The sequence below is a fragment of the Bombus impatiens genome, unplaced genomic scaffold, assembly GCF_000188095.3.
Source record: "Bombus impatiens unplaced genomic scaffold, BIMP_2.2 scf_0102, whole genome shotgun sequence".
In the NCBI taxonomy this organism is placed as follows: Eukaryota; Metazoa; Arthropoda; class Insecta; order Hymenoptera; family Apidae; genus Bombus; species Bombus impatiens.
Genome location: NT_176521.1, coordinates 3,016,263 through 3,039,515, shown reverse-complemented (window position 1 = coordinate 3,039,515; position 23,253 = coordinate 3,016,263). Strand labels below are relative to the sequence as shown.

At 32.7% G+C, this 23,253-nt stretch overlaps 1 protein-coding gene across 2 annotated transcripts in view; it reads left to right on the top strand.

The window, feature by feature from the left end:
• LOC100750186 overlaps positions 1–23,253 on the top strand; it is a 205,529-nt gene that overhangs the window by 102,401 nt on the left and 79,875 nt on the right. For both annotated transcript variants that reach the window (XM_012395024.3, XM_024364579.2), the window contains exons 2-3: positions 1,686–1,894; positions 9,351–9,486. In XM_012395024.3, coding sequence (XP_012250447.1) covers positions 1,686–1,894; positions 9,351–9,486 — 345 coding nt within the window. The remainder of the gene's footprint in view (positions 1–1,685; positions 1,895–9,350; positions 9,487–23,253) is intronic.

The following is a 23,253-nucleotide window of genomic DNA, read 5'->3' as shown; positions in this document are numbered from 1 at the left end:
GTTGTTATGGCTATATGAATTCTAGCTTACGTAAAGTATGGCACACAGGCACGTATCTCCAAAACTTTATATTAAGCCCATGATGGAATTGGTATATATAGTCAGTATAGTATAAAATTCAATGTGTCATGACACTGCTACATTATTAAAAGAAACATAAAATGATTTTTAGAAGTAAGAAGCTGTACAAAATATTTTATAAAACTACCAGACTAATTCGTATGAAAAATCACTAATTCATAATTTTTCACAGATTCAAGGTAGTGTACATCTAGCAATTTTAACGATGGTCCATAAAATATATTTTTTTCCTTGCACTATATATTTTTGCATATACCTTTTGTCTAATAACCGTTCTTCAATCGTTCGCAAAGCAAACGTAAGCACGAGGCAACAACATGCACCAGTTAATCCCTGAGGTAGGTCGCGCCAGTGTCCCCTTTCCGTGGCGAAAGCACACAGGGCTTGATTTCCGTGGAAAACATAATGCGGCCAGCTAAAATATCAGTTGGATGTTTTTCACGTTTCCTGAGGGGTAAAACCAGCCCACAGAGTTTCGTCCCTATTCGCGAGGGCTCGAGCGACGTCTACCTACTTCCGTGTAGCCGGCAGCTAGCACGTAATAAGAGGTCTCATCCTGCAGAGACATCAAGAAGCAAGCAAAAGCTCGATTCTGTTTTAATATGAATGACGTATACAGTTCAATTCCTCGGGGCTTTAATAGGTCGAATCGTCGATAATCTGAGTGAACGGAACGTCAGCGAAAAAATACAGAAAAGAGAGAGGTATATATGTGTGTTTGAGAAAGAGAAGAAGCCCGGTGAAAGAAATGATGAGGGGGAGAAAGGAAGTGGTACATTGGCTCACGAAACTATTGGACACTTAATATGAGAAATTTTTATATGCATGTCTTACATGTTATGTAAAACTTGTTGAAATTTTGTTAACATTCTGACGAAACATTTCTTGTGATTATATATATGTATATATATATTAATTAAATTTGAAACCAGTTTGAAAATGTATATAGAAATGGCAGGATATTTACTATAAATGTACTCATATTTTTAGTAAAAATGTAGTATAGAGCAAGAGTAACCACTTTCAGCACATAATAATTAGTAAAGATGGATGCTCTAAATATTGCGGTTCATTAATATATTGGATAAATGGCTATTTAAAAACTTTTCTGATCTCTAGGAAATATATAGCTATATATAATTATATATAAATATATAGTTTTAAACTTTGTTACTATAGTCGTAATTGTCGAGTCTCATAACAGCGCTAATGAAATTTTTAAATGTTTCGTATATCGAACATAATATATTATAAATTATAACATAAGACGCGTTCATAAGTGTTCGGATACATTCGCGAGCTTGTGTACGTTGATCGTAAGAGTGCGTAGCTCAAGTGGTGGGGTGGATGACAGGAACAACGTGAAGAAAAATTGTATGCTTCTGTCTGAATGTGTTTGTATGTACATATGTATAGTATGTTGATGTAGATGTGTACGGTTGAGATAGAATGGGTTAGGCGGAGGAAGCGAGAGGAATTGTCATTCGGTGGAATTGCAATTTCTCGCTGACGCGTGCTGTGCAACCTCCGGCGCGAGGAGTAAAAGCGGACTAATGATGCACACTAGACTTAATGCTCCGTTCCTGTTCTCATTTCCCACAAAGGTGCGAGCTGCCTGCGGGATGTCAGCCTAGAAGTAGTTCCGGAGGTAGTGCAACGTGGTCAGAAGGTGATTCTGCGCTGCCATTACGATCTCGAGGAGGCTCCTCTTTACTCCCTCAAGTGGTACCGTGGCAGGCACGAGTTCTACCGTTACACACCAAGCGAGGAACCGGCTACCAAAGTCTTCAACATTACCGGAATTTACGTTGACGTAAGTGTCAATACACTTTTCTTTCTCTTCCTCCTCTACCTTTTACGTGTAAGCGCGTATCATACCGTGGAAGTAGGGTATTTCCTCGAGAGCAATTCATGGACAGAGATAATAGAATCTGGATTAGTTAAAACTATAGCGTGTTTTAATGCTTGGTTTTGCTAAAAATACTTAGTATATGTTTACCATTATATAAAAATATTTATCAGAGAGTATTTTTATAAATAAAAAGTATTTCGGACCTTTTATAACAATTATATCTGTTGTCGATAAGAAAATTCTGTATATATTTATTATTCTATGAAGAAATTTATTGATAGTACACATATCAAATCCGCAATTTGAATAGCGTTATGATGTAATATTATATCGTAGTGGAATTTTAGAATTTATTTCGTTGTTTAAAAGAATAATAAACATGATGGTCTATGTGAACAAATTTTTTTAATTAATCAACTTTAGCAAATTTAGTAGCATTTCAAGTCATTTATGCAATTTATTTATGAACTTATTTCTTTGATTACTCTTTTCCTTAAAAATTATGATTTCTATTGTATATATTCTTTCACAGTATCGCTTTGATCGTGAAGTGAGAACAATCGTGTGCAATAATTTGAATCAATTAACCATTTAATTGCTGGTAAAAGTATCGGTTGCACATGTTTAAGAGAATAAAGCCAAACAATTAAAAGATTATTCAACTACTATGCATGATACATGTAAAAGATCATTAAATAATTAGATTATTAATATTTATGAATTGCTATCACTATTATCGAGTAACTCTAAACATCTGTGAAGAGTTTAGTATTGAATGAGATGAATAAATAGAATATTAATATGCAAATACAGTTATTACTATAACCATGGAATGAGAATTTCACATGTAAAAGTATTATGAACGTGTAGAAGTCCAGATTAAACAATTTAATAATGTACGATGGGTTTTTAATGAAATTGAAGTATTACTTCCTACCAGAAACGTTTATCTAGTTTGAATATTTCATCCACCTCCTAAACTTTCGGTTCAATTTTATAACTCGAAAACTAAAAGTTTTCTCTGCGTTTCGCGATAGAATGAATTTCTTATATAGCCTGTCCTGATGAAATTTGGATATATTTATTCGAGGAAATTACAATATTAGAAAATGAAACACGCAGAAAAATTAAGGCAAAGACGTTGAAGGTTTAAAAAGAATATTTTAGTGGAAATTTGAATTTTTACTATCACACGAAATATATATTGACATTTTTATTTTGATCAAACTTTGTAGCACACGATATGTTTCGTTAAGTACTTCCTTCAAGCGTGGGAAAGTCAACACCCGTAATGGATGGTTCATGTAGGAGTTTACAAATATGTAAAATTTCAAGAAAATCATTTATAGATAATTTCGTAGCATAGATTATTTCATTTTGACTCTATTTAAGGTAGTAACAAACTAAAAAAAGACTAACGCGATTCGAAATACCTAAAAACATAGTACACAAAGATTTACGCTGAACTAAAAACACCAGACAACACAATCCTTATTGTCCAAATAAACGAAGTAAAAGCAAATTAACGAATTTTCGATAAAACTTATCGCAAGGGACACTCGACGCGAAAGGATTTGACTAAAATACGCGAATCAGCGTGGAAAGCAATGCATTGTTTGCGATGCAATTCGGAAAGGCGACATCCGTGCCTGCATCAATCGTCGGAACAACAAACAACGATGAATGTCAAGTAGAATTAGCATTCCGGATGGCCAGGGACGATCCAAATATGCGGTTTTATCACACGATGCCGGGCGACGCTCGTTAACAGCATCCTTGACCGCTGTAATCTCCGTAAAACAGGTCGCTTTTATCATCGTTCGAACATTTCCGCGCGAATCTCCACGCGTTTCCGTGCCGCATAGGTTTCCAGAAGAACCGCTATGTGTGTACGCGTTTACGCAATTGAAAACAAGCTCGTCTAGCCTAGGTTGTTGTCGGTCCCATGTTTTGCCCATTGAACGAACAATCAATTGAATTTAGACCATTATTTTGTATTTTTCTATGTACAATAATAGTAACTTATTATTCTTAGTAAATTTATGATTTGTGCTTTTCGAAAGTCGTACTAATCAACTCCACTATTTTCATTACACAGGAATATCCGATTAATATTCAATTCTCAAGAAACAAGTGATTTTCTTTCTTAAGTTCATTGATCGCAGGAGGACGATATAAATAATAGTAAACTCTGAGATAGACTTAAAAAACGAACGAAAGTAGATCACCAAATTTCTCGAATATATGTGTTTTGAATATATTGAATAGAAACATTTTACGGATATGTTATGTTATAGTGAATCGTAATGAAATTCGACTATTGCTTATAATAATGTAGATGATCAATGACAGTTTGTGTGTGTGTGTGACATGAGCCGCTCATTTGTCAACTCGGTTAGCTCCATAAAATAATATACCGACAAAATTGATGCAATTATGAAGACATAGTGTCAATGAAGTATCCTAGACTTGAGTATTATTCTAATATTATACTCAAGTATTATATTGGCAGTAAAATTTCAAAAAGTGGAGTTAAACATTTTGGTTTATAAACGCTTCGTATTATAGCTAAAAGAATGAATCCTAACATGAAGCCCAGGGAGTATAGAAGCACCACTTTTTCGTTTATCGTTATAACGCGTCTATATCTATCCTTAGTTGCCCGCTAGCCGACAGTAATGTGCAATGGTTGCGTCACGTGTCAGTAAACGCTCGTCGACACCGAACGAAAAACATTGTTCAATGCGAAAGAAATATCGTTAGGTTGTATCGTTCGATACACTCTACCATGAAATATCGTTCATTTTAACGGTATCATCGAATTTTCACCTTGTTATACACTGTGTCGTCGCAACGAATGGTTTTGTTTTCTCGTTTTTTCTTCCTTTTTTTTGTAGGTGGATAACCATTTTTCTCTTTTGCAAAGGTCCGAGCGTTGATATAACAAGCGATGTGTGGTCTATTGTTTTTGTATATTTGTTTGTTCGAGTTCTTTCTTTTTTATAGAGCCACATAGTGGATCCGTATGGTTCAGGAAAAATTGTTTTTTACACGTTTTAAATGTATCGTGACTGCGACTGGAAGAGAAGTTTTGTCAGTGAACGCTCACTTCGCGTTACTGGCTGCATCGTGCGCTGAGATAGCTTTATAGAAGATTTGTTTCAATATTTGTAGAAAGGAAGGATTACTTTTTGAGAATGATGTGACTATAAGCCGTAAGGTATTATGTTACTGGCAATAACCTATTACATCATTTTGTGTATCACATTGTTGGTTTTCATAAAAGAGTGACAGAACTAGGAAATCAGTTGGAAGTAAAATATTATTTAACGATGAAAACATTTTTTTCTTTAACAATTTAGTCAATAACTAGAACTATGATAAACTTAATGAAATAACAGAAACATACAAATATACAGGGGCATATATGTAAATATCATTTTGTCATAGTATGGAACACTAGTTTTTAGTATAAGTAGAAATCACGATAGAAATCTGGACAGTAAAGACGTGATATTAATAATATACATATTGTTTTAGAAACATAAAGATATATAATTACATGCATAAAAAATTGTATTTGTACTGTAAGTATACTATAACCATATTTTAATAGAAAAAGTAAACAATTAATTACAAATTTTCGTAACTATGAAAAAGTATAAAAATTTTGTTCAAGATTATTCAAGTTACTCAAATTCGAAAAAAGCAAATTGAAATAAGTGACTTGAGGAAAGTAAGTGAGAATAAACGTAGAAACTTGAAAGCATATTTCGTGTCAAGTAAATTTAGTAAATAACAGGTTCTCTCTTTCTTAATTTTTTCTATCCTAAACCAAAGATTCCGTCAGTTGCAATATAAAGAACTATCTTAAGAATTTTTATCAGAATTTATCTTACAAAATTCTTCCGGAAATTCTTCAAGCAAAATCGGATCACAAGAAAATGATTATACATATTCGATCGCTAATAACAGCTTAATAACATCGAAAAGAAGCACGAAACTGTGTAATAAACAGTTTTTCCGTGGCATCTGTCGTGTGCATTCTAACGCACACAAATCAACAAGGGAATGGTGGAAAAAGCTGTGCTCTTTCTTCGGATTCGTTTCTTTCGTCCTCGTTAAAAGCCACCTTTCTGTCCCTTCCTCTTTCAACCGCTGTCTCCTTCACTCTACGGCATGTCTTCTTGCTTCGTTATTTAAATTCCGCTAATTATGCATATTTTGCCTTGCCCATTTCCGATGAAACGATCCTCCGCCACTTTTCCCTAGGGATGCTTCAGCCCCGCCTTCGTTGCTATCTTGCTCCCGGTGTCTCGGCTTTCGCGCGCGTTTCATCGAGTCAATTTACTCGAGTGCGGGGTAATTCCTGATAAGATGACGATTTTCTCGAGTGTTCCCTCTTCACGCTGCCCGATCACCAGAGGAACATTTAATAAGAAAAATAGAACCCGTGCTTTTGGCGCGTTACGGTCTTTGATGAACATTTACGTTTTGCTCTTTGTATTTGTAAGGGAACACGACGAATGTTTAACTCCTGACTCTTTTACCACTACTGACAACATTTTCTGCCATTCTTTTATTTCACTGTCATTGTGTGTTAGTTAGACAGTGAATTTTTATACAAATTTGTATTTTTATAGAAGCAACTACAGGACAGATTTCTTAAATGAAATTGTTTCTCTTCTGATTGTTTAAGCACAGAGATGTTTCCACAAATCGTTCTATCCACGTATAAAGAAATGTTTGACAATGATGTAAAAATTCCATAAAGTACAAAGTTACAATACGAGCATAAAATATTCTTATGAGCATACGATATTTGTATACGTAAAGTATTTTATATATACACGTGATGTTAATTATATAACATTGAATAATCTTGCATTAGATGGAATCTTACGATCGTCACTTATAAATTTAAATATAGATGTTTTATTCTTATACATAGAAATTTTATCAAGGAGTTGATGTATTTCACAGTAGCTGTAAAGGGGAAATATCTAATGATTTGAGATATGATAAATGTCTCTAGAGGTAACAAATTCGAAGGGTATATCTGGATGTTTGAGATATGTAGAGTAGTGATATCGATTATTACGCTATTGGGAAAAAATATGTGAAATCGTTGTCGTGAAATTTTATATTCGGAAATGAAATATGTAAGATGCATTTTGCGTTGGAAATGATATTGTTCGATTTTAGGTAACATATATAAAACCCGAGTATTACGGTGATAGTATATTTTCGTAAAAGCTCCTTACTCTAGCGAATACAAAAGTTTATGTGAAAATTTCAAATCTATATATATAACACAAATTAGTAACATATAAATCCTATTCTTCGTAATTACTCTACAATTTACAAAGACATTGTTTCTTCGTACGGAATATTTTTCATCGAAAAAAGAGTCTGTAATATTATATTTTTAAGATTCCTCTAATATTAATTTAGATTTTTAGATTATATGTAGGTATGTATAAAATTTGTATAGATCTTTCGTGTGGAAGCAAAATTATTATTCAAGATTTCCGCATCATTTTTGCATATTACTTTTTATTTTAACATCAATTAATATAAATAAACAATGCTCAACTGTCTTCGGGCAACGCGTTTAACCTTATCAGATTGAATCATAGAGTAGTAGCATCTAATAATCAATTTATATTACTTGAAAGCTTGTCACGTTGTCTATACATTCGTGAACGTTTTTCCCATTTTTGCAATATTAAGCAAAAAGCTTTCAGCTTCGATTTATTATACAAAGGAATATACACACAGCATGTTGTTAATAGGTAACTTGTGGTTCTAACTGACTAAAGCACGTTGTGGTATTATATTACCTTAAATGTAATTTTAGGAAATTAAAATTGAAGTTTGGACAATACCGCAATAATTTTCAATCTCATAAAATAGAATAAATATAGAATATACGATATTACACAAAAAAAACAACAATAGCATTAAGAAACTAATAACAGAACAATTGTTGCCCGATTAAGTAACGTTATCAAAACTGTTAATTCGGCACGCAAATTGCAACGGGCAAATTGAATTCTCATTGAGCTTGTGGTTCGCTTTAAATAATACGCTTTTGTTTGAGAATTCCAATCATCCAATAACGGCAACCGTTTCGAGGTATAATCATTAATACTAATTTATGTATTAATAGTCAGTGAATACGTGCTTATTCGTACAGGAATTTCGCTAGCAAAAAATCGTTCTGAATAAATTTGTACGTGTAATGACGATTTATATGATTTTATCTCATTGACAGTTTGTACAACAATACGTTATTATTACAATAATAGAGAAATTTGTAAAACCGGATTAACGTAACATTAACAATATCTATAGACCAGGCTTAGTTGCTAATTGATATTAGTAACGTGAAATGCTATTGTCTCTTCCTTTATTGTCATTAATTATACAGTAAATCTCAAAATAAATACCATTTTAAATATGACAAACAAAATTAGTTCGATACAATTTTAATTACTTGAACAAAAATTTTCGTTTTGAAAATTTCAATTATCTTCGTATATGGTCTTTACGAACGTATGAAATTCTTCATTATCACTAATACTTATAGCTAAAACTGTTTTCATACATAATTCATAGAAGTAAGAAATTAATGATTTACCAGGGAAAAATTTGAAAAGAAAATCGCTAAAAATCCAATATTTATGCCTGGCAGACATGATATATGGTATTGCATAAGTTGGTACGTTCAGCAATACCATGGAAGATCTCTTGAATTGATGTGTACACTCTGAAAGTCGGATTTCAAATGTTCTGCAATAAAATACACCAAAAAGATTTAAGGTTAATTCATTTCGTCTCTTGATATTTCTCTTCCATTATGCCAAATTATAAGTTTAAATAGGCTTAACAATTGTTCGCTATACACGCAAAGTAATCTATGTCTTAATTGCTTCGAGTAAGTGCAGTCTGAAGGAAACCTTGGAAACATATTATCCCGCATTGATAAAAATATAAATTACCAACCTAAATTATAGAAAAATAATAGAATCATAGAAATTGAAGAATTGGTATCAAAGTAACACTTAAAAAAAGTGCGAGTCCGTCGAATCAACATTTTAGTTTAATATACCGGTTATATAAAGCGTTCACCGATGTCTTTCATCCGGGTGAGCCGCGAAAAGAAGGCAATGAACCGTGTGCTCGAATCCCGTACGAACGACGAAGAGACGCGTGAATAAATTCGTCAGTCAATCGCTTCCGGTGCGGAAGTTTAATTCGTGTTATAACCGGTCCAGGTAAATCGAGTTATTGTTAATCGCAGAGAGCGAGGGATTTTAATGTTCCGATGGCGGTGGGCGATAACACGTGTTGCCGCAGTTGATATCCATTTGCATTCACTTTGCACACACCTTTGGTCGTTGCTCTGTTTCAGCACGAGAACTCGAACAAGAGCCAGGTAACGCTCCGCGACGTCGACTTCGCTCTCTCGGGTATGTTCAGTTGCGAAGTTACAGCGGACGCGCCGACTTTCACCACCGCCTACGTCTCCAAGAATCTTACGGTAGTGTGTAAGTACATGCTTCATGACATTACAGAGTATCGCGGGGAACTCGACGTATTCAGCATGCTCGTGTGCCTACCCTACGACGCTCGTTGCTCACCACCCTCCACTCCTTTCTTTACCGATGCACGCGACTGACGCGTGTGCGGCATCGTAAGTCACCATCCTCTTTCCAGCTATAGGCTCTTTCACGTGTTTTGTTCGGAATTTCGAATCTTTCATCGAATTTTATTTAACAGATTTTCTACAAGACATTTTTTTGCCTCGTATTGGTATTTTTTCTTGTTCGAATGGGGTACGAGGATTTTTAAGTGTTTCTTTTCCTTTATATGATTAAATATTTTATGAGTTAATTTTAATTCTTAATGTTGACAATTTTTAACATTGGACTGACAATTGTCGTTCAACTACAAACGTATATCGAGTAGATGTTAGAAACTTTACGGCTACAGATTGTTTTATGTGTTTTGATCGGAGTTTGGAATATTTTTTCGAATTTTAACTGAGTTTCGAGGAATTTGTTGGATCGAGGAATCGAGATTGGTATTTTAATTCCTTCTTTGCATGGAAACATTAGAACTTTTTTTAGGGCTATTTAATATTCGATTTGTAACACTCGAGGATTGAGAATTATCGTTGAGCTACAAATGAGTATTGATTACTGATTATATCAACTGCAAGCTGTTTCACGCGTTTCGTTTGAATTTTGGGATTTTTGTTTCAGTTCATCTTAATCAATTTTCTAACGAAATTTTAACAATTCTTTTCAATCTTTCAATTTCTCCTTCAATTTCAAAAAACCGTTGAATATGTTTTTCAGTAAATTACAGCTCTTAAATTTTTTCTTACGTATCACACGACATGAATAATTATCTTCTCTATAAAAAATACACGATTTTATTTGGAGCACAATAGAGCCACATTTCGTACACGCATTCGTATGAATTGTTAAAAAATACAGAGTAGGTAAAATTCAGTACACGGTGCAACATTTCGCTTTAAATTCTTTCCCCACTATTTTTCAATTCTTTTCACCTTTATGTACCAAGATCTATAGCTTAGTTCGCCTTCTAGAATCACTCTATACACGAAACACACTTCACAAGCCTTACATATCAAGGAAAGTTATACTGCAACAATTCAACATAACAAGGCCGTCTCTTTTCTATCCATTTTTTCATATGTTACATTAAATTATTAACTTCGTTACCTCCTTTTTTATGTTGCCCTATCGTGAAAAAATGTTTCTAACCTGTGAAAAATACGACAAAATCATGAATATGCGTGTTTTGTTGTTTCAATTTTATTTTAAAGTCTTTTTCATACTGTTAAAATATTTTTTCATTGCTGAAATTGATAATGCCATACAATGTTCTTTCGAAAAATTTATCTTTAACCTTACAATATCATCTTCATGCTATCGCCTTACAATAAACAAATTCATATAACTAACTCAGTTATCTGATTTAGCTTTTCAAAATATTCGTATCCTCATAGAAACAAAAGAACGGTTGATCAATTTATCCTCCAAATGATTCTAATATTCTTCTCAAAAAAAAAGAAGAAGAAAAATCAGATAAAATCACGTACAATTTCCAGATATAGAATAATAATAGGAAAGTAATTAAAAATTTCTTAGCCACCTAGCCTTAGCCTAAGAAATACTTGATATTTCGTACGAAATCAAACGAACAAGAAAGATGGCCATAGTATTAAGGTTTACCCTGTAGATTCGCATTTTCCCCTAATTGCACTGCGCGCGTGCAAGATTGAATCGGCACGAGTTTCCGCGACAGCGTGCGTACCTCGAAGAGAAAGTTTCTCCTTGATGGTGTCATTAACTCTACTCGCGTTTGATCCGAGGCCAGTCACACCCTCCCAAACCAGTGAATCGGCTTCGTTGTCGCGAACGATTTCATGCACAGCCGTCTGGCTGCTATACGTATCTATGTACGTATACGCGCCGTGAAACTAGCTCCCACGTAAATTCGCGGAGTGTTTCTAATTTCCTCCCGCACGCCACTGTGAGATCAAAGGAGCGCTTTTGGGGTTAATCAGTGCACGCCACAGAGTCGCGAGTACGTTAACGCGTTTCTCAAATTCATAGCGATCTTTTTCTCGTTGCTGTTTTCTTTTTTCTCCCTGCTCGAATGCCAGAAGATTTAATGTCGTACGTGTATCGCCGAAATTTGCCTCGTTCAAGGATGATTGTATGTTTTCAAAGGTAAATTTCTGTTTGCGTGTAACTATTAGACCGGTGTCTATGTTTACGTAAGCTCACATTTCTATGGATAGGATCGAGGAAATGATGGCCAAGCAGAAATTTGCTTCGTCTACTACGCTTTATAACGAGCAGTTTAGTTTGGATGATTTGTATATTTTTGAATATCGTACGCATTACGAGCATTTTTGCACCTGAGAAATTGTGTACAAATGCAGAAACATCCGCACTCTGTGTAATATTTAATTACATTGAAAGTTAACAATGAAACAATATGTAGAATATAGGTAGAAATATAGATAAATTTATCTTATCTATTTCTTTACACATATCTTCAGGAAAATGATATAAAAATGTGTATACGTGGATAGTACTTTAAAAATTTGATGCAAAAGTTGAACATTCTTAATAATTTTGTATTCATGCACGATGTGTATGATTTAAGATTTAATTAGATTCCAACTCCAATAAATTAATTTTAACATTATGGAGTATCAAGTAATTGATTAGAATGCCTTTTTACACATTTAATATTTCGATATTTTTAGTACGTTTAACTTTCATTCATTTATCAAAGATTTGTCGTTTTTCAGTTAATTAGTATTACATTTCCAACTTACCGTTACACATTTTACAAACTGTAGGTTGTAAATATCGACAAGAACCAGTTGAAAGTTTGAAAGTTTGATATTCACATTTCTGCTACGTCGATGTTCTGTAAAACGAAGAAAAAGTTGCATCGATCAGTAACGGAAATGTTCGTTAGTTGAGTTCCGTTACTTCTTTCTTCTTTTTTTTATTTCTCTCTCTCTTTCTGGCTCATGAAAGTTGATTGATAATTATGGAAAACTTTTAACCTGGATTAAAGCAATTCGATATCGTTGCTTCCTTATTTCGTAAGAGTGAAATAGCCACGTGTCAATTCATTCATTGTGGAAGCTTAGTTAAAACTTCAAATCAGAGAAGTTAATAGAAACTTTCCGGCTGAATATTGCGTGCGTAAATATTAGAGCAGAGTTTCGCGGAAACGAATATACGAGGACTAAGAAAGGCTAAAGTTTCCCAAAGACAGTAAATACGAGAAGATTCACGAAAGGAGCATTGTTTCAGACTTCCCAAAGAGTAACAGTATGACGAACGTGATTTTTGAAAATACATTTTCGCCGCTAACTGCATTTGAAATTATAGTAAATTCTTCTACCAGAATTTCATTTTAAACATATTATTGTAAAGAATTATTTTGCAAAATTGAACCTGAAGGAAGTTAGTAAGAAAAAGTCGAATTTAATAAAATATAGCATCTCAATAGAGCAATTCAATCTGACAGATCATGTGACATATCAACGAATAAAATGTAGCTATGTAATCATAATGAGCCTACTTTAGTCAATCAGTATTTCAGTGTATCGAATTCAGCTACACAGATTCCAAGTGACTTGATTCCAATGAGTCACTACGTTAATTAACTCATCTAGTTTCTCAACTTTTTTTTGCACGTGGAGAAATCCTCATGGACACTCCACTGCTGCTAATAATCGGTAACAGCAAAAATTATCTAGTTTCTTAACTAATTAGTTAACAAGCTGATCTTAAAGCATCTTGTAATAAATAAACTAGTCAGGGATTTAATGTACCTATCTACTTAAATTAATTTTAATTTAAATTTAGCTATACACCATTATGTTAATTTTCTACAACGATAGATGATGTACCTATCTACTTAAATTAGTTTTAATTTTAATTTAGCTATACACCATTATGTTAATTTTCTACAACAACAGATGATATATAGTTACGTATCAATTTTCGTTTAATATCAGAATACTTCCAGGGAACAAACTACATCTAAAAGTGAATAATTAGAAAATTATTAATTTTGGTGTTGGTATTATTAAATTACTATTATATCTGTTGCTATTTAGTGCATTATATATTATTAAGTTACTGTTATATCTGTTGCTATTTAGTTCGATGTATACTGTGAGTGATCTCATGAATCAGACCCAAATCATGGACAAATTTTTTGCAGTCTTGTATATAATTTATCGTGTATAAATGTGGGATAGTGTGACACCAGGGAAGGACGTGGGGTGAGGGGTAATTGTTTATTAGTGTTGTCAAGATATGTTGACGTTGTCAAAGAGTGTTATGAGCGTTACAAAGGTATGTTTGGGAAAAAAGTGAGCATGGAAAACATTGTCACGAGAGTTGAGAGAGTCAGAGTTGAATTTATCGTTGTCGTGTGAAGATCGTTGTGTTGTTGTGTCGTAGAAGTAGTGAGTGACGAATACGTGAAACGGGGTATTATATTCGATTTCGTGTGGGTGCAAACGATATTGTATAAATCATACTGTTACCTACAAACTAATAATATAACATTCCTACATAAATTTTTCAGTAGGAAATTATGAAAACAGTATAGTCAATTAATAACACACTTTTGAGAACTCACTACTACTCTGTGATTTCTGTATATGATTTTTAATAAATAATTCACGGAATTTACAAATGTTTCCACAAAATTCTATATTTGTGAAACGAGCATTTTATATCTCGTAATGTTTAGAAATTAAATATAATACATTACGTATCTGATCAAATCATCGACATCTATTATTTTATTAAATGTTACATTCTTCCCTTTTTTTATTATCATGAAATTTTTCTTTTTCAACAAATATCATCAGTCTCCGTTGTACGTTTATTTCTTTCAATTTCTATTTGGTGATATCAAAGGAAATAGCTTTGAAACTACCACTCACGTAACCATCGACCAAATACCATTGCGATTTTTCGTGAAGTTGATCGACGCTCCTGTTTATCGGAGGCCTCTTACGCCAGAAGTCGAAACGAACTTCGATTTGCCAGTCTGAGCGAAAGGTCCAGGGGAATCTTGAATTTACGGTGAGTAGTTCCGATATTGAAACCCAAATCTCTGTGGCGCGCGCGTTTTCGATTCCTCCCATCTTGAGGAATTTTTCACGCGCGGCCAGTTGTCCCGGTTAAACTCTTTCATATTTTTTTTTATTAGCCAGCTTACAGGTAACGCGTTCTGAGAATTCATGACGCGAGGTCCGTGACTTATCGGTGACGCGTTACCTATTTTGCAGAGACCTGGTATAAGTCGAATGTTTGACGAATATAAGTTGAAATCGTGCGAAACGTTACTGGATCCGAATTTTTGTAGGAAATGCTGTGAACTCGCCTCGTAAAGTACCACGTGTCTATCCAACTTTCGCGTTTTCAAAGGTAAAGACGTGTTTGAAAAGCTTTCACCTATGCAGGATATCTAGAGCGTATTGTTATTACTATTTATAAAAAAGATCGCGTTTATTATAAAAGCAAACTATGATTTTTGATATTTGCCATTTTGAATTAGCACTTTTTTTATTTCTTTTATCAGTAGAAGAAGAATACATCTGAGATGTATAGTATTACTGGGAACTTTTAGCTGGAGAATATCATTTTTATTGTAAAAGAGCGGAAGAAATTGTTACAACAAAGAAATTTAGAACTATCGGAATTTTCTTCTTCCATCCATCGCCTTTCGAAAATTAGAAGACTCTCTTAAACCAAATTTTTGAAATAAAATTTTTAGAAATCAAACTCGAACATATGAAAAATGTGTATTCAAGAAAAATATGTATCATTGTTTCTTTAAAAAATTATCGATTTCTGCTACGTGGCATGGAACTTCAAACTACTAGCTGACTGTTAACTGATTGTCAGTTGCAGTAATACAGTGCAGTGTGACATGCATAAATGATTGCTTGGAATAGCTTCGTGTTAATCTAAAATGAAATCATGGACGACATTCTGGAACGCGTTTACTATTATTACCATGTTAATTGATCTACAGGCAGCTATACATTCTAACGTCACTACTTTACACGAAGTTCGTAAGAAATCTTTTAAGCTGTAACAGTTTTATTCCGTCGTAAAGAATAGGTTCGTTTATGGCAAATACAATATTAAAACCAACTCCAGTTAAATTCATAAACGTATGAATTTGCATAAAGAGTCTAGTAATAATATTACAAGCGCTATTTTTCAAATTTATTAAAAAATTCGCTATTATTTGTACCATCTTCTTCCGATAAACGAAGTTAACAAATTACATCATTTGTTTTTTGAGAATTGGCCACTAATTGCATTGTGTAATAAAATTTAGGTTAATTAAATTAAATTTGTAATTAGACGAGTGTGAACGAAATTGACATGTATGTAGCTACAAAGGAAACAGTACCTAAATCGAAAGTGAATAATCAATTATCGTTCAAAATTTGAAAACTAATTAAAATCTGATATAAATCTCAGTAAGAGAAATCGTATTATATATAATTGAATTGAATTACGTTAATAAACTAAATTACATGTTTTTCATATATTTGGGGCACTCCTACACGTGTTGCTAAAATATTAATTGCCAACAGGAGACTATTGTTCACAAACAAAACAAGGAATGCAAGATAGAATAGAATGCATGGTTCTTGCTAGGCAGCTGCCCTAGAATTTCTGTAATCCAGCAATTTGCTGGGTCCGAGTACAGTGATTTCGTAAAACGCACGATTGTAGTCAGCCTCAATGAGAAGAAGACTACTTCGTGGAATGTGAAGAAATAATAGAATAATAAGAGCTTGACACCCGTTATGTTTAGAAATAAATTGTAACACAGAAGAATGCGTATTTCATATTCTGTTAAAATATCCTAAGAGAAGAAAATTTAATAAAACCAGTTTGAAATGCTAATTAATTATTTGATAATCTACATTACTAATTTTTATTAATTTGTATAGAACGAAAATTGATTCCAATGCTAAATATCGAATTGTTAATCAGACACTGAGAAAATATTTTCATATATTTTATATTTAAAATAGTATATTATTTATATGTATTTATTTAATTCAATATACGTGTCTCATTACTTTTTACTCTATTGTGTATATCTCTATCCGATTTGATAGTCTGATTTAATTCTACTAAAATCATTTTTTCGCTTCAATAGGCATGAGTGTTATTAATCAACTTTTATTTTAAAGTAATCAATTATTGTCTAATTGAAATAACAAAATCCTTCCAAAAATATAAAAATATTGTATTTTCAATATTTACACAGCAAAGGTTCCAAAATCTTCACAACCGTAGCCGCTAAAAAATCTGTTTTTCAAATTTTTCAAACCTTTTTTATTAAACAATTTTTCACGCATGTCAACCAATGTAAATATCGAATGATTAAACGAACCTTATATTATCAAACCCATCTTTCACATTTTTCAAATATTCCGGTAGCATATAAAATTCATGAATACGTTTAGGCAAGTGTGTAGATAAAGAAAGAAAATGGCGAATTTCATTTTTCCTATCGACTCAATAAACTGTGTGCATCAGAGCTCTGAGATGCATTTATTTGACCGAGCGTTTCCATCCATCCGAAAGAGTAGTTTAAAGAAATAAGGATCAGGAAATGTATGATAATTCTGATGCTTCTTCTTGCTCGGTTCTTCGAATGGCCTATGAATTTCAAGCGTGTGCGGTAAGAATACGAACGTTACCATGGAAAATATTCTCGACTACATACGCTTGGAATACTCATGTGAGGTTCTCTCGTCTCACGGCACGTGGATCGGCACTTTTATCTCGGATTTCGGACATTCTGCAAACAATTACGCGAAATTGATTTTTATTAAATTCGCTGTCCACTTCCCTTCGTGCAACGTATTCAACGTAACGAATGAAATTGCAGCGCCGATTTCAATTCGTCAGTAAGTTGCTCTCATGCAAACGTTAAATCGTGCGAATGTTAGGATTTCAAACTTCGTGAGCTGGTTCTCAGAGAACTCTATATCTAAGATTCTATGCATTTGAGCACTAGATAATCGAACTTTGATAACGTAAAAGTTAAACGCTGTCTGATAAAGATGTGCTTGACAATGAGTTGCGAATAATAAAAACATTAAGAAGTGATAAAAGTAAATGTAAGATTTGTAATATTAGAGTAGATAGTGAATTTTTAAAAAATATACAAACTATACACTTCCGTGAATTTTGAAGAATTATGTTAAAGTTGAAAGTCTGAGGAATAAATTCTTCTGTAACATTTATTACATTTTGTTTAGGCAATTTTATTTTATGTAACTCTGTTTATTAAAGACATAAGTTTCATTTTTTAATTTAGTTACCTTTATAGTGTACGTTATGAATAATTTTTTTAAGAATTGTTAACCCACAAATCATAGAGAAAAGAATTATAAAAACACAATTAAGGCAGCGAAATGCAAATAGAGATTTGTGGTTTATCTTTTAAATATTATAAGGAGCGTTTTTGCATATTAGATACATTTTCTAAAAATACCTAAATATTCTACAACAAATGTGTTTGTAATCTATATATATATATATATATCTTTCGTACTAGAGGACTGAAACTCGAGAGATAACTAGAAAAATCGATGGATGTCTATTAACAAATAATATGAACTCTTGTAATGAAAGCAATATAAGTAGTTGAACGATTTCTGGAATCAACAAGCATTAGAAAAGAATGACGGTGCAGCGAGAAACTATTCCTTGCGTGCGCTCTGAACTTTAATCAATTCTCATAGTTCAAGTTCCGAACACTTCTTAGAACGAATTTCAAGGAACCAAGGGAGACCGAAAGAATAATTAAGAGTCGAAAGAATACATTTAATCATTCCGTTTTACAAAGAGAACATTTTCTTTTTACTTCACTATTATTTAATTTAATAATGTATTTTAACTTTAAATTAAATTTTTACTGTAATCTTACAGTTTTTGCACTTATCCCCTTTGCGATGACGGCACATATTTTTTTAAACAAGATGAGACATGTTTTACATAGGAAGCCACACAATGTCGTGTAATATATTCTTAATTAAAGCAATTGGAGAACGAAGAACAATAATAAAGTATTTAAGATTCTTTTGTACAATAAGCAACAAATTAAAAATAGGTAGAAGGATACATAAATTTAACTCAACTCCAATTAATTCTAAAATAATATAAGTATTGTAAATTATTTAATTCAACAAATTTACCCTAATTGTTTTACCTACTTCGCACATATTTTCTAAAATGAATTTTGTTTCGTAGAGTTCAGGTTCATCCAATTTTATTAAATATCCAACTTTAAAAGTACCACAAATAGTACTTCGAACGTTGCATCTTAAATCAACATGGATACATACAACATAAAGGATTTGAAAAAACTTCATTCGTCTTTCTATCGGGAAATTTAAAAATATTCTTCAAGTAAAGTGTACTCTTTGGAAAGTTTTCATTATTCTATAAATTATACAGTGACATAATAATATAACAAGGTGGATAATGCAATATAGAGCAATTTAAAACCGTCTGAACAAGGTGCCTGTTCAAACAAGACGTCCGTTCAATTTTTTGATACAATAATGTTATAGTCTCTTTGTATTCAGTCAACTGTGCAATCACTTGGGTTCTATTTGATTCGTTGACAGTGTGCGAGCGAGGTGGAAGGTTTAAAAACCAATTTTCGAGCGATTTCGTTGATCGGTCGTTACGTTTAACCGGTCGATAAATACGTTACGACATTTCAGGTAGGAGGTAAAAAAAAAAACGGGGGAAAATTAGTTAATGCAATTCCAAGTCGCCGCATCGTACAGCCAGGTACGCAATTACAAGTTCACACTCTGACGAGACAAAAAACGAATTCAGTCGACAGCCTCGTAATGAATTAACTGTATCCACGTAATTGATGACAGAGAGTTGTTTCATCGGCGAAAAATATCTCGTTCTCTCACTTTTTCTTTCCCCTTCCTGTTATTTTTTCTGTTCCATCGAAACATCAACAGAAATGACGCTACAATTAAATGGACACCGTGATTAAAATGCGACATTTACTCGGCAATGAACGTATCAAAGTTCAACTAGGTTTCTGTTACCATTATTCTGATTTGTTCAGACTATATTGATACGTATAGGTATATAATCTTATATTTTTCACTATATAATAACGCACTTGACTATATTAATATACTCTTCTTGTTGTATAGAATATTAATCGACTTTTTTACGCTTAGGAATAATCAAATAATAAATACATCATCATACGAAAACACGATAAGCTATTTTGAAATTCAATAATCAGTTCTATGTTATTAAATTGTTTGTTACGGTGTTCAATTGTTCGATTCTTTACCAAACTGATTGATCATTTATTTCGAAGAAACCTATATTTGTGACATATTTGTGACAACGCACACCATGTATCTATATTAAAACTTTCCTCTTTGCATAATTATTGTATAAAAAGACGTTTACAGCTTTCTCGATTGGTACGTTCATAGTTTATGTCATTTACCATTACACCCGGTGTAGATTAAACAGTTGTTGACCAACATACATACGTAGAACGTAAAGAGCGAGAGCAATTTTGAAATCGGCTAGCGATAAGCGAGCAACAAGATTGATGATCGAATGATACGCGATGCCTGTCGAAATCCCGGCGAACCGTGGCCCATTCAAATCCGCGGGATTCATGGATCGTTTGTATCGAGCAATATTCCATGGGCCATGGACGAATTCGTCCGTATAAAACACTTTCGGCGACACAAATTAGCTGCAGCGCGCAACCCCCATCCCTCGATCCCGTCGACTAAGCGATAATGTCGCGATGTGTACGCGAAATTCGGTTGCGTTACGAAACGAAACGACCCTGTATAAATCCGCACGTATTTCGTTGACACACGCATGCCTGCACGTATACGTATGTGCACAATTTCGAAAGAAAGCAGAATAGCTAGAATGTTCATACGTTGTTCGGGAACAAAAATACCTGCAAAAATTTCAATCGCTCCGTTTTCTAATTTTTTCCCCATTGAATCCTCAATTGATGTTAAATTGATACAGTTGGTGATAAAAAAAATCAATGGGATGAACGGGTAAACAATTAATTTTACTTTTTCGTCGTAAACTCTTTCGTCGAATGTGAGAGAATGAAATTTCCGTATACTCAGTCATAAAATTATACAGTACTAATAAAACTCGGTTTCCTAGTTTTATTCTCAATTTACTTCTCATTGTGTGATAAATTGATACGATAGTAAAAAGAATTCTTTTGTCGTGGAGAAACAATGAAGTTTCTGTATATTTAGGAATACGATCGTTCGCAACTAATAAAACAATTTTTACGGCATATCACTGTTTTACATTTATTCCAACTTTTCAAATCAGCATAAGAAGTGCACGAGGATGAAATAAAATTTTACGAAGTCAGGTTACAAATGTTTTTTTATTAAAATCAAAGTCTTATTATGGTATTACGATTTATAGAGAGTTATCAATATTTCTTATCAAATTGGAAAGACATAATCTGCGCATAAAAATAAGAGAACAATCTTATTGAGATTGTAAGAACTGGTAGATTAAGACACTTGTAATAGAATAATAATCGTTTTGGATAAATTGTCTTGTATACATTTTATTTACAGCGAAGTAAATTTCTTATAAAACCTTTTACAAATTTTCTAAAAGAAAATGTTTTCTATACGTTCCATTCTATGTTTTAATAAACAAAATTACATTCTTTTCATCTGCTACAGTGTCAGATCACTTGTACCACCCCATATATTACCGCAGTAACCTGCAAAATTATAATTTATGTGTCTCCAACAGCGAAAAATATTGTACAATGTACAGTAGTACTGACTTACAAGTAGTATAACCTTATGATTCCGCGATCGTGAAACTACCATAAGAATATATTTCCAGTAACCTTATTTATTTAGAATAAATTTCGAAATAAATTTATATAACATATTTACTATTATTTTAAGACTCCAATTCGAGGACTTAATATTAACGTCCTTATCAGTTTTCAGTGTTGTAACAACAACGTCTGCTGAAAACTTACTTATGATAGTACGCTTAACTGTCTTAGTAATAGAGACCAGGGTTAGGTAGATTATGTTCTAATCAGACATGTTAAGCATATTAGACTGGATTAGGTTTTGGGTTGGTTAAGGCAAGATTAGACTATATTGGTTACATATGCCTTTGACTGTGCTAGGTTATTTGTACACAATGATATTTGAAGCACAGTCAACAAATTCAAAATAAAAATACATATACATGATTAACATTATTAGTAATGGATATATCATTTTACTAGTTAACATTTATGTAAGTAAAAAGATACCAATATTATATCTGTCAAAGTGGTTTAAAGTTAAGAAAGTATTTTAGTATTACGTCAATTTTCTTCAAAAGTAAAGAAAAAATTTTAAATTTAATTCATAATTTCGTCCATTTCTGATGTAAATTATAGATGTAAGAACATATAAAATATTCAAAGTAACGTAGTAGTCTTTATAATATTTGGTATCCGCACCATCTGTTTTCAAATATTTGACTTTAAAAAAAAGAAGTTTAAAAGACTTTGATTATCTTATAAATGTCTAATAAAGGACACATGTAACTTGATAAGATTTTACTCGATCCCCACCCGTTTCTTACGCGAACCTGACACACTGCGATAAATACAAAAAAATACTTAGCTGAAATCATATTCAGAAAAATATGAATAATTATAAAAATTACATAAATATTCGTGGTTTAATAATCGTTAATGTCATCTCACAGTTGAGCGTGTAAGACACGACATTTCAGGTTTTTGGTGAAAAACGTTATCGTCGACGGGAGAATAATATCCATAGGACGGGTTCTTTATTAGCAGCACTTGAGTCTAAGGATAGAAATTTTTCGCGCTAGACGAGGTAGACTTTGCGCTGGTACGGATATGAATTTCATATTTTACGATAATACCGTGGGATGTACTTAAAGTAAACGAATCTGGGCCTGCTGCAGTTTTCACGTAGTCGAAGAAAAATTGTACTTTCTTCTGGATTCCGTGGAACGTCGATGAGAATGACTTTTATATCGATTAGTACTATCTGAATTCCATTCATCTCATCGTAAATATCGAAGATTGAAAAACCAGATTGCAGCTTAAATCATAATACGCTGTTTCATCCCTGCGTCAATGAGAATTGACTTTTGATATTAATTTCCACATCTCCCTGAAAATTGGAATTAAAATCAACCGCATTCAACCGTTTATATATTCCTTTGATCAACGTATTGCTATATGTCGATCGGTTCCATGTCAAAAAATTAATTCGTATTGATGAAAAAAATTCTAAATGTAGAAAGTTATGAAAAAGAACTGTACAGAATTCTAATTTCAATTAACGACGGACGTAAATGAATATATATAGAAATAATTGGCTTTTAGGTATTTTATTCTAATTAGTATTTAACATCTATTAATTATGTCTAGATTTTGCATCATAATATTATTTGACTTGTTATACCTTTATTGTTTCATATACTATATAATAAATTTTATTATAATACCTACCATTATATAGCTCTATATTTAGCATGATTTTATCCGTCAAGATTTCTATAACCCTAAAACTACATGTCAAGTTTACTGCTTATATTATTATATTTCTTTGTTAATTATGTATTGCTACAGTATACTAACTTAATAACACA